General features: G+C 32.3%; 2 protein-coding genes across 3 annotated transcripts; one reads left to right on the plus strand and one right to left on the minus strand.

Annotated features, from left to right (window-relative positions):
• Positions 1-25: 25 nt before the first annotated feature.
• Positions 26-4,567, minus strand: LOC138933234 (leucine-rich repeat-containing protein 45-like; the record flags this gene model as incomplete). Its single annotated transcript, XM_070295812.1, has 5 exons — positions 4,192-4,567; positions 3,572-3,937; positions 2,112-2,979; positions 686-1,011; positions 26-296 (listed from the first exon to the last, which is right to left on the minus strand). Coding segments are annotated over exons 1-5 (1,923 nt in total), but the record flags the coding sequence as incomplete, so codon positions are not given.
• A 1,017-nt stretch (positions 4,568-5,584) lies between these two features.
• Positions 5,585-12,623, plus strand: Sec24cd (Secretory 24CD). Of its 2 annotated transcripts, none has more exons than XM_070295894.1 (16): positions 5,585-5,752; positions 6,245-6,284; positions 6,375-6,937; positions 7,044-7,163; positions 7,256-7,435; positions 7,532-7,727; positions 7,832-7,947; positions 8,204-8,614; positions 8,779-8,905; positions 9,075-9,235; positions 9,363-9,542; positions 9,711-9,912; positions 10,003-10,197; positions 10,269-10,460; positions 10,624-10,817; positions 10,892-12,623. In XM_070295894.1, the coding sequence occupies exons 2-16, from the start codon at positions 6,245-6,247 to the stop codon at positions 11,033-11,035; spliced, it is 3,021 nt and encodes a 1,006-aa protein (XP_070151995.1). In that variant the 5' UTR covers positions 5,585-5,752; the 3' UTR covers positions 11,036-12,623. The 2 variants fall into 2 exon arrangements, with proteins under 2 accessions (XP_070151995.1, XP_070151994.1); XM_070295893.1 differs by having other exon boundaries at positions 5,585-5,706.
• Positions 12,624-13,158: the final 535 nt, after the last annotated feature.

Raw genomic sequence — 13,158 nt, forward strand, 5'->3', positions numbered from 1 at the left:
AAGCAGTGGTATCAACGCAGAGTACTTGATCCATTTTTTCTATTTGAAGATTTTGATCTTTTAATCTTGCTCTTTCCTCAAAAAGTTCTTGTTTTAACGTCTCGCTTATCTGTTTTTTCTGATCAAGCTCATCTTTGAGCAGATTGTAACGTCTTTGAGGTTCGATCAACTCGCTCTGAAAACTTGCTACTTGGCATTGCAAGAAAGATATAATTCTTTGGGAATCAGCTAATTTTTCTTCTAATACATTCTTCTCCTCTTTTATCTTCTGATAATTTTCTTCCAGTTTTACATATCTGTATGAAAAAGTATTTAAAGTAAAAATTTCAGAAGAGATAAAACTTGTAATCTGTTTGCTGTGTGTTACATTAATGCATCTTAATGCTGTTTGCCTGACGAAGATTATCGTGAAATTTCGCAAAAAAAGTATATATTTTATATAATATATGCATTTTATAAGCATCACACACACACATATCGACAAAATAAAGTAATCATTTTGGTAACACAATGTTTTAATTGATTGTATAAAAATTACAGAAACTGATATGGATTTGAACATAGTCGGTAAATGCGTGACAATTATAATGCTTTCCGTATACTAACGAGTTCTCTAGTTTAAAAAGTCTTTTTATATTTTTATTAAGAGATATAAAAAGAAGTAAAAATTATATTATCGAGCAACCTCAATATTTTTTGTTCTGTGTTGTCTAATTTAATCTTTAAAAGACGTTGTTTTTCGCACAAGTCGTGCGACTCTCCTCTGCTTTTATGTAATTTGGTCTGGCAAACTTTGAAAGCTTGCATAATCTCTTTTAGCGTGTTTTTTAGAATATTCAGTTCGGTTCTGTGTTTATTATCACGCTTTTTGAATTCTCTTCTTAGATGATGCATCTCAATCTTGTTCCTCGATAGCAGATTTTCGTACGCTCGCGTAGTAGACACGAGTTTATCTCTTTGTAAGCTAATCTCCAACATGCTTTTGTGAATTTCTCTTTCATATCGTCGAATCTGTCAAATATAAAAAAATAAAATTAAAAAATAAACTTGTGTAGTTTTTTTCAACAATCGATTATTGCAAACTTTTTTCAACGTTATCAGAGAGACGATTTAAATTTCGTTTTCCGGCTACTTGAGAAACATTTTTAAGTTCGCGCTCAAGTACCTGACAAGTTCCTAGATCTGTCTTGTAAATACTTATTTCTGTTAAATTTTATTGTAAAAATTAGTTCATATAACAAATAATAAAGGCCTTTTAATATTTTATTAAATTTTAAGATTTCTAGAGCTATATATCTGTCATCGACTATTCACGTATATTATCTTTTGGGAAATCTGATAGATCTTGTAAAAAATTATCTTAAGAATTACCATACAAGTCATTTAATTTGACAATTTAAGAAGATCCTTAAGAGGATCCCGGACTGTCCTATTTTACCGGCAATAAAATTATATATTTGCTTAATACCTAATATAAAAGTTGTGCAAAATTTTGTACACCGAAATATTTTTTACTACGCTTCTAAATACATTTTTAAACGTTCACTTACATTTTTTCATGCATTTCCTAGTGAGAACCTATCTTACCTTCTTTTGTACATACAAACGGCAGAACTTTTATATTAAGTAAATATTGTTACGACCTGACACAAGAAGCCAGTAAAAAAACTGTAACTTTTTACCTTTTCTTCGTTTTTAACATAAAGGCGCAAGATTCCCATTTTGTATATACTTTAATTGGGGAAAAGAATTTCTTATTTCATGTAACCAATAAAAAAATTGTGGTCTACAAATAAATAATCGTTTTGGTCGGTAAAACAGACGAGTTATGCATCCTCTTAATATTAAAAATTATTATATAAAAAAAAATTTTATGTATATAATGCAAAAATTACATGAAGGATATCTTGCGTGTATGTGATTAATATAAGATCGTTTTAGATCGAGATCGATATTTAGAGATCACTTTCCTTCTTCGATGAAACTGTATCAATAAAAGGAATTTTAATTACATTTTTCGATTAAAATATTTTTGTACAAATCTTTCGCTCGAAGCAGATTGAAACTCAAAAACATATTTTTAATAAAATCATGAATTTTATCAATTTTACCTTAGAATTTGCCTCTTTTTTGTATTGCGAATGTTCATTATAATCGTTCTTCAAATCCTCGTAACTCTTCTGCCAGTTTTTCTTCGCTTCATCATGACTCTTCCGTAATTCAACAATTTCCTTCGCTTTATCCAAATCAAACTTCTCCTTCTCCTCCTGCAATTGATTAATCTCAGTCTGCAACAAGTTTAGCTGTGCCCGCATATCATCCATCTCTGCGATTTTTATCGTGAGCTCACCGTTCAGCAGATCGATTATTACGGTACGTTCCTGTAGCATTTTACCGAGATCGGCAATCTTGGCATCTGTCTCAATTGTCCTGTTGTTATCGTGATCTCTCGAAGAAATATTTATGCGTGCGTTTGAATTGTTGTTATTGTCCTCTAATTCTGTGTTTATTTTTGAGTTTATTTCTGAAGGATTAATTCGATCGTTAATCTTCACATCTGCAGATGCTTGTAGAATTTCAGTCTTGACTTTTTCGTTTTGATGTGATATTAGATGCTTTTGCTCTGAATGAGCAATTTCAAGATCGCCGGTTGACATTAACATTATAAAGTCCTTTCTTGCCGTTCCCATTGGGAATTTCATGAATTTTGCATCGACAGATAAAGCAATTTCGGTGATGGAATATCTATGACGATTTTCTCGTAGCTGTTTTTCAATTGCGAGCGTGATGTCCTCGGGTATGGAATTTCCATATAGAACAAGATTGGTAATAATTTTGTTCTCACATATTGCTTTTAATAACAGCTGTCCGCCTTGCAAGCCTAATATATTCCAGGACAAGTCGATGCTTTTCAAAACCTTGTTCCGATGTATCATTTTACAAAGATGTTCAGCACAGTGTGACGATATCTGATTGTATCTGCGTGAGATCAATATCATTGATTGTCGTTTTTTTTCTTCACTTGGTTGGTTTTCTGTGTGGCTTGTATATTTCTTACAAAATATAGTTTATTAGATAGAGAAATATAAGAAGACAGATAAGAAGAGGGAGACAGAGAGAGGTGTTTGTACACGATACGATTTATCACAATCAATATCATTGTTTGATATTGGTAAATGAAACATATATTCCAAAGCACACTTTCAAATAAATTCTCTACAATTTATCGTTACTAATGTGTATTTTTTACAAACTAATGATTTACCAAGAGATATATATTTTAAGTTAAATATAACTTTCCTAATACAAATTCGAGAGAATAAATATTTAAAAGATACAAAAATAAAAACTTGACATTTGACATGATTAGTAAAAGATCCGCGACTAAAATTTACATATATCTTTGATCCATATAATAGATTTCTTTGTTTTCGTTGTACTTCATTTGTACACACTATACTTGCTTTTACCTTCTAAAGTAATATAAACCAAATATTAGATATAGATCTATAATTCCAAGTGCAAAAAATAGAAAAAAAATATAGCTAAAACGAATATATGTCAATATTACCTAAGATCGAGTTGCTCAATGTTGTGATTTCTAGTTAAGCCATCGCAGAAAGAAGCAAATGAATCTATGTGTGATCCTATGCTATTCCATTCTATATGTAATTGTTTGAGCGTGTTGTTATATGCAAGAACCCGTCCTAACTGGGCAACAGAAGGCCCATTCACATTATTGCCCTTTAACTTTAGAGTTGTTACAGCAGTGCCCTCGCAGAATGCATTCAGGATACTGTCAAGACCCTTAGGTAGCAACATGCAGTCACTTATATCAAGTGTTTTGATCTTAGAGCTGGATACTAATGTCTGCGCTATAATCTTGCAAACTGGTATTATTATTGATAGGCAAGACAATCGTAACTCCCCGGTGATACTATGGAAGATGAATTATATGAATTCCTACTACAAATTTTTGTTATAATTATGCCCAAAACTAGATGAGCAAATATCTTTTCCACAAATATTATAAGCAAGAAATAATAGAGCATACTCATATAATTTCTAAATTTCTGACTTTAATAAAATATAATAAAATCGATGGCTAATTGATAAAACTTATTACGGTAATGCAAAACGCATGCAAAAATAAAAAACAATAGATATAGGTACAAGTATAAAAATATGTACCTGCTAACTTTGATCGCATCCGAAATTTCAGAAATCGAAAAAATTCCACGTTTCTCGCACAAGCGAACAAAAAACTCATAATCTTGTAACATTTCTTATTTATCGCTCTTTTATTTTTATCGGCCAATCCTAATATAAAAATCGTATATCGATTGCGAAAATGCTCCAATATGCTCTCAAAGATTCCAATGTTTATGCGGTGTGGTAACAACACATAATTTATATAAAAACATAAACTTTTCTATATACTTGCTAAATATTGCCCTCATATTGCCACTATATTACTTTATGTATTATTATTCATGAGACGGCATATATATAAATTTCTCGACAAGAAAAATTTATATATTTCTTCTCACATATTGTAATTAATAATAACGCAATACTTTTTAAACCTAACGTTAAACTTTCTTTTCTGTCAATGGGCGCGCGCGGTTCCACTTAACGACCGTAATGCTCGCGAGCATCATATGTCTTTGTTTAACTTTCAGTGAACAACAAGGATGAAATGATATCGTGAGCGTTGCGGTCGTTAAGTGGAACGCGCCCTATGTTGGTCCCGTAGAGTGAATCCTACCAGAGAGAAGCCTGAGAGGGGCCACGCCGGCGTTTTTCTTACGACGCTTTAACTAGCCGGTACAGTGGCGCTAACAGTTAGCGCCACTGTACCAGCTAGTTAAAGCGTCGTAAGAAAAACGCCGGCGTGGCCCCTCTCCTACTTCCTACTGTCCCATGGAGCGGAACTCGCGGAAACGCAAGTTGCGCTTAATAATCAACAAGACCTTTTGTATAGATTCTTTCATTGCATCTATCGAAATAGTGTATATTATTAGCTCGCACAGACTACGCTTCCCCGTTTTCCGCTGCATAGGACAGTATAGAGACAATACTCAAGCGGATCGGAATCACACATACATGCATAAACATATACTTGTCAAAATTCATGAATTCCATATATAATATACGAACTGTCAATATGAATTCTGAAAAATTATTTATCATTATTTGCGGATTATTGAAAAAATTTAAATAAAGTTGGTGTATATTTTAAAAGCAAGAACTACGCCGTAAAATTTTACTTGTATATAATTGCAAAAAAATAATGAAAATAATAGAAAAAACGAAAATATTACGATCTATATTCAATATAGAAAGAAGATTAAAACAAGGAGTACGTGAGAATCTTGTTAAGGAAATGGACCAATCAATTTCCTTATGCTTGTGATTATGCGCTTATGCAAAAGTGTGTGTTCCCCGCTTCATTCTTTTCTCATTGGGCCTATAACTATAGACGTCTGCTAGTGTTTGCGCTATTACGCATGCGTGAAATTTATATATATCACCTCCAACCTCCAATTCGCAACTTTGCTGACATCAGGATATTCAGGATTGGTATCAGGACGCATGCGTAGTGCCGCCTTACGTGGCATCGGGCATCGGCAATCGGCAGCAGTTGGGAGTTGGGATTTGCAGTTACGTTGACATACATTTCTTGCAACGTTTTCACGTATTTCGGTAATATCAAGTTTTGTTATGATTCAAATACATTTTATGATATAACGTAAGTATATATTATGTAATTTACGATTAGGAAAAACTTTCGATTAGTGCGTTTTGTATATACGTAATGTTTTCAGAATTTAAAACGTCGCACACATACGCTTTTATTATTTCTAATATTCCATGTCTTTCAACGCATATTTTTAATTTTACTTAAATAAAAACCTTATATTACCCAAGCATGCATTATCCACGCTATTGTTATTTTTTCATATAGGTTATCTCTTTTTTCGAAACGCGCTTTCTGTAATTGTTTTATTTTATTTTATTCATATACATTGTATGTATGCGCGCGCGCGTTTCCGTAAGTTAATTTTGATTAATTGTAATCGCAATAATAATGTCTCTATGCATATTGGAATATTCTTAATCTTTGCGATTACTATATCCATATTACTTTTATATATAAACTGAATGACCTATAATAATCTTATCGTTAGCGCATTCTTAATTTATCTTTAATCTGCGTTTGTAATAAATTTTGTTATAACAGATGCAGCATATTCAGGAGATAGGCAGGCAGCATTCGTATGGTAAGTCAGTTACCATAGTTATGGTATAAGTTTAAAAGGCATAAGTGCCTCTGATAAATAATGAGCAAAACTTCTCACGATTAATTGTAGGCCAACAATCTGTCAATCACTCCCAAATAACAAATCCTCCAGTGACAGGAGCTCCTAGTTCGCAAGTGTCACCATCTTTATCGATGGGTTCTCATGGACATGGGCAGTCTTCTGCAGATTATCAAACTCAAGTGGCTAATCCCCCAAATGTTAGCCTATCTCAATCTGGAATAGGGCTATATAATTCTGCACTGCCGTCACAAACCATAGCGAGTGTAAGAGGCTTTGCAAATCCAACAGGCTTATCGCAATTTGAACCAAGACAGTTTGCTCCTCCTCTTTCCACAATGGGGCAATTTGCAGCGAGTCCTCCAGGCGCTAGCCTTCCCCAAGTTCGACAAAAGCAATACTTACAAACTGCACCTCCATTGCCAGGCCAGATCATAGCAAATCCTACAGGTCTAGGCGTACCGCAGTCTGGACAAAGACAATATGGCTCTACTGCGCCTCCATTGCCAGGACAGACTTTATCCACTTCTTTAGGAATGAATCGTGCATTGTCTGCTACTACTTCGAGTTATCAACAACCAACGTACCAGCAGCCAGGATATCATAATCAGATGGTACAACTGTGATTAAAAATTATTCTATTTTAAGATTAGATCAGATTGTGTTGATTATATAGAAGAAATAAAAGAAGAATGCAACACAATTGTTCTCTTTTCATAGGATATGTATAATAATCAAAGAAGTCCATATCAAAGCGGAGTACCTAATGCTACAGGATATCAATCAGGATTACAGCCCCAGCAAGCTAGGCGACTCGATCCAGAACACATGCCGAGCCCAGTACGAGTTTAAAAGCTTTGCCAATCCAATTTATTTGCCGATATTATCATTCTGTATTCCAATATAAATCTAAATACGTTTGTTATATGCAGATTCAAGTAATGCAGGATGATCAAAATATGAGAGGTGGAGTGTTTATAACGAATCAGAGAGGTCTGGTACCACCTCTGGTAACGACAAAGTTTGTAACTCAGGATCAAGGAAATGCATCCCCTAGATATATAAGATCCACTATGTATACTGTCCCTACTACTGCTGATATTATAAAACAGGTATACATATATATTATTATATTGTAAATCGAGAAAACTTGTAATTTAATTTTTTTTTGTTTTATTCGACATATTACGCATCCACATCTTTTACAGACCAATGTTCCCTTTGGGCTTGTAATAAGTCCAATGGCTCGTACCGTTCAAGGAGAATGTGAACCGCCAATTGTGGATATGGGTGAAATTGGGCCGGTACGTTGCGTGCGTTGTAAAGCGTATATGTGCCCATTTATGCAATTTATCGATGCCGGCCGAAGATTTCAATGCATATTCTGCAAAGCCACTACAGAAGGTAATAAACGGATATTAACGCATTTTTCTCCAAGGATTTGCCAAGATCTTTGCACCAATCACTTATCACTTATTTATTCCTCTATTTTCTCTTTGTGTACTTAGTTCCAAACGAATACTTTCAACACTTGGATCATACAGGTCAACGCTTAGATCGCTATGAAAGACCAGAGCTAATGTTGGGTACATTTGAATATATAGCTACAAAGGATTATTGCAGAGTAATATATCACATTATTAAAACTAACTTCATAATAATGAATAATAACAGATTTATACATTTGCGCATAATTTATTTGGTAAAATTGCTTTTTCAAGCTCTTCTTTTCACAAAATAATTTGTAAATATGTTATATACTTTAGAAAATTGAAGAAATCACGAAATAAAAATTGAGATTATTTATTCACATCTGTTAGAATTATATTAGGCTTATATATATATATTGATCTCTATATGTTTCTTTCTTCTCCACACAGGACAATGTTTTTCCAAAATCACCAGCCATTGTGTTCGTAATTGACGTTTCATATAATACAGTTAAATCTGGTTTAGTAAGCTTACTCTGTACAAAAATGAAGTCTATCATAAAAAATCTACCTATTGATGCTGGAAAAACCAAAAGTAACATGAAAGTTGGTTTTATAACATATAATAATACCGTACATTTCTATAACATTAATTCTTGTCTTGCTCAACCACAAATGATGGTTGTTGGAGATATTCAAGATGTATTTATGCCGCTTTTGGATGGATTTCTATGCGACGTCGAAGAGAGCGAAACAGTTATCGATAGCCTTATGGCACAGATTCCACAAATGTTTGTGGACACTCGAGAAACAGAAACGATTCTAGCTCCTGCCATACAAGCCGGATTAGAATCATTAAAGGTACATATAAATAGAGAGGGTAGTTTTATGTACACTTTGTGTGAGAAAAGAAACATCTATAATACATAATACATATGAAATTTTGTTTCTCTTGTCAATGATTTTTTAAATAAGTTGGTTAGTTTAGTAAAAGATCTCTTATATAGATTTGCCTATGATTCTAGGCATCTGAATGTTCCGGTAAATTATTAATATTTCATTCATCTTTACCAATTGCTGAAGCGCCTGGAAAATTGAAAAACCGTGATGATCGTAAAGTACTTGGTACAGATAAAGAAAAAACAGTGTTAAGTATGTACGCCATGTCTAGTGGTGTATTTAATTTACAATATATATATATATATATATATATATGTGTGTGTGTGTGTGTGTGTGTGTGTGTGTGTGTGTGTGTGTGTGTGTGTGTGTGTGTGTATGTGTGTATGTGTGTATATATAATATATAAATATACATATTACAGTACCACAAAACAATGTCTATAATAATTTGGGTCAAGAATGTGTTGGTGCAGGTTGCAGTGTAGATCTGTTTATCTTTAACAATTCGTATGTAGATGTGGCAACAATTGGTCAAATTTGTCGTCTCACTGGAGGAGAGATTTATAAATACACTTACTTTCAAGTAAGCACTTCTTGCAATAAAAATACATGTGAGAAATAATTAGATTAGACTTTACATATATGTGTGTGTGCATATTTACTTATTTTTATGTAAGATTACATTGAAGAATATAAACTTTTTGTTGCAGGCTGATATTGATGGTGAAAGATTAATTTCAGATGTAATTAATAATATTAGTAGACCAATCGCTTTTGATGCTGTTATGCGGGTACGTACATCTACAGGTGTTAGGGCGACCGATTTTTATGGACACTATTTTATGTCCAATACAACTGATATGGAATTAGCCAGCATAGATTGCGACAAGGTAGTCAATTATACAATAATACATTATATAATTAATAGTTAATATATTATAATTACAGAATTATAATATTCGAATTTTTAGGTAGGGTATTAAAGAATAAAGAGTTATCTATTAATGTAATCATGCGTGCTATATTTTATTTAATTAACTTGATTTATAATTTACAAGGCTATTGGAATAGAAGTTAAACATGACGACAAATTGACCGATGACGAAGGTGTATACATTCAAGTAGCTTTGCTGTATACTTCCTGCGGTGGTACAAGAAAATTACGAATTATAAATCTGAGTCTGAAAACTTCGTCGCAAATGGTCGAACTATATCGCGCGTGCGATTTAGACGCCATTATAAATTACTTTTCCAAGCAAAGTAAGATATGTTCTTGATATACAGTAGTGTAAGAATAATATTTTGTTTAAAATAATATAATACACATGTATGTATAATTATTGTACTTAGATGTATTTAAATTACTGGAATCCACTCCAAAAACGGTAAAAGATAACTTGATAGCGAGATGCGCAAATATGCTGGCTATATATCGAAAGCACTGTGCGACACCATCTAGTGCTGGGCAATTAATATTACCAGAATGTATGAAATTACTTCCACTTTACATTAATTGTTTATTGAAAAGCGACGCTTTCTCAGGAGGTAAATATACACACATTTCATCAATGTAGTGTTTTTATAAGATAAAGTTTATATCTTTTTTTTTTTTTTAGGAGCTGATATGACCATCGACGATCGATCTTATGTCATGCAAACAGTTGCAATGATGCCTATTTCCATATCCATTGCATACACTTATCCTAGATTATTTCCGTTGCATGATGTTGATCCTCAAGACACAGAATTACCACCAATGTTGCGCTGCTCTATTGTCAAATTTTTAGACGATGGCGCGTATCTACTTGGTAATATCGAAGTTAATATACTTTTCAATCATATATAACTTAGAGAGATTGCTGAAATTATTTTAACTAGCAATAATTGTTACATATTATTCTTTAATAGATGTGAAAAATAATCGATATCGATATTATTTTATGCATTTTGTGTGATTTGTTGTATGTTTAGAAAATACTATCCATATGTTCTTATGGTTGGGTATGACGCTTTCTCCCCAATGGATACAGAATGTCTTTGGTGTGCCTTCAGTGGTCCAAGTCGATACAGACCGTGCTGCATTGCCAATATTAGATACACCTTTAAATAATAGAATTACGAATATTATCAATCGAATACAGGCTGAAAGGCATCGCTGTATGAAAGTAAGCTGTTTAATGTAATGCATGAAAACATATTGTGCTAAAGTATAATATAATCTGTTGTTTCTCATTTTTAGTTAACAATAGTGAGACAACGTGACAAACTGGAAATGGTGTTACAACATTTTTTAGTTGAAGATAGAGGAAATGATGGAAGCCCTAGCTATGTCGATTTCCTATGCCACATGCACAAAGAAATAAGAACACTTCTTAGTCAATAAATAATTTTTTAAATAATCAGTTACCTTGTATTCGAATTCCAGCTCTTTTGTAGCAATGATTTGTTAGCCACTTGTTTTAAAAGGAATTCAATCGAGGTTTTGTATTCAATTATTGTATTTTTATTCGCGCATTTGCTTGAGTATTGAAAAGACTACACAAACACACACACACACCATATATGGAGTATATCTGTATATATGGAATGGACTGGGAAAAGGGAGATTTAAAAGCATATAAACGTATTCTTCATCAAATGTAGAAATGCTTTTTTTTTTTTTTTTTTTTTTTTTTTTTTTTTTTTTTTTTTTTCCCCTCGAGGAAAAGTTAAATTATATCGAATAATTGTACTTTATAGAGAAAACTATATATTTCAGTAAATTCTAACTGCGATAAGTAAACCTTTATTTATACATTTGTATCTTTGTGTACCTAAAGAACTATTAGAAGATGAGTTTTATATATAACGGCACCTTTGATATCATTTTTCTGTAATTAAGTTTTCATCTAAATTTGAAATGTAGAGAGAAATCGATTTGCGACGAATACATACGTACTTATAATATTAATGTCCATTTCGGCTTGCTCTAGATAGACATGTAAATCTGTTCGGCAGGCAGATTTAAAAAAAGAGAAAACGACTAACCATTCCAACAAATATTGATATGTATCAAAGAATAAACATGCTTACATTTCTCAGTCTTACAGCAAACATATGAGAAATTATAAAACGTGAAAAAGATATTGTATTATTGCTTTATATAATAATCAAATCATTATATATAATGTTATTATCTTATTAAGTTAATAAAGTCTATTAGATCATATAAACTCTTTCTAACATGTCAATTAATATATATATTTGTATTAATTTAGTTACTAATATAAAAAAACACGCACGAGCGCACAAGCACGTATGTTTTAATATTATTTATAGATCAAATCAATATTTGTGAATATAGCTGAATCCTTTCCGAATATGCTAAATGAATATATAAAGTAGGAGAAGTAAATTATTATATTACATATTTAAATTTGAATAGATGGCGAGAAAAATGAAAAGAATAATTTACAATGGTTAAATTGTCAAAGCGATATGACGACATATTACGAAAAAAATATTTAATTCGAAAAACTAATTGCTTTTGTTGTATTTGTATTCCAATATCTTTGTTTTTTTCTGTTTATTGTTATAGGATGTGCACATAATATATATCGTATCAATCATCAGAGTATGCATATCAACTAGCCAATCATTTGACTCTTGAAAATCAAATTCTATAAAACCAATTTTATATTCTACGCATATGTACACGCGCGCACACCACACAAACATGCAGGCACACATATATATAGGGAGAGAAAGAGAGAGAGAGAGAAGTAGCAATTTCGATACAAATTTTTTTATATTAAAATTTTGATAATACATCTGATATATTGTACAAGCTATTCCCGAAATAAATGAATTAATTAAGGAAGCATATCTTTTGATTCATTTTGAATCGGGATTCTCCCGGGAAAGAAAAGTTCGCACATATACAGGTGTCTGGTAAAAATAGTGCCAACGCTCGTGAGTACGTTGAGCACAGTAAACTGCACAAGAAAGCCCTGTACCATTTTTTTTTATAACGCTTAATATAAAAGAGTTATATAAGGATACTTGCAAAAAATGATGATCTTTCTCGATATTTTCGCTCAGAAAAAATTGTTCAAATGTAACAACATTTAAGAGTAAACTTCGAAATCATTTGAACAACTTTTTCTGAGCGACAATATCATCATTTTTTGCAAGTTTCTAATTTTTTCTATCATATATTTTTGCAACTAAGCTTTAAAATTTTCTCTCTCCATTAAAGTAAACTTAAATGTATAATAGTTTTAACTCTCTATAAAGTTTAATTTGCAAAAAGTTCTTCTTTTTAATCGCTTATAATACGCAAATTATTGATGCCTCGAGCTTTCTCTTTGGAACATGTGTGTGCGTGTGCGTATGCGTGGTGTGTGCGCGCGCGCACGTGTATACAGGGTGTCCCATTTTAAATGCCGCAAGCAAATATTTCGAAAGATATGGAAAATACGGAAAAATATTTCAAACAAAAGTTGCATGGTTTGAAGCGGCCCACAT

The sequence above is a fragment of the Polyergus mexicanus genome, unplaced genomic scaffold (genome assembly GCF_030449975.1).
Source record: "Polyergus mexicanus isolate NDT 795.1 unplaced genomic scaffold, iyPolMexi1.0 SCAF_5, whole genome shotgun sequence".
Classification (NCBI taxonomy): Eukaryota; Metazoa; Arthropoda; class Insecta; order Hymenoptera; family Formicidae; genus Polyergus; species Polyergus mexicanus.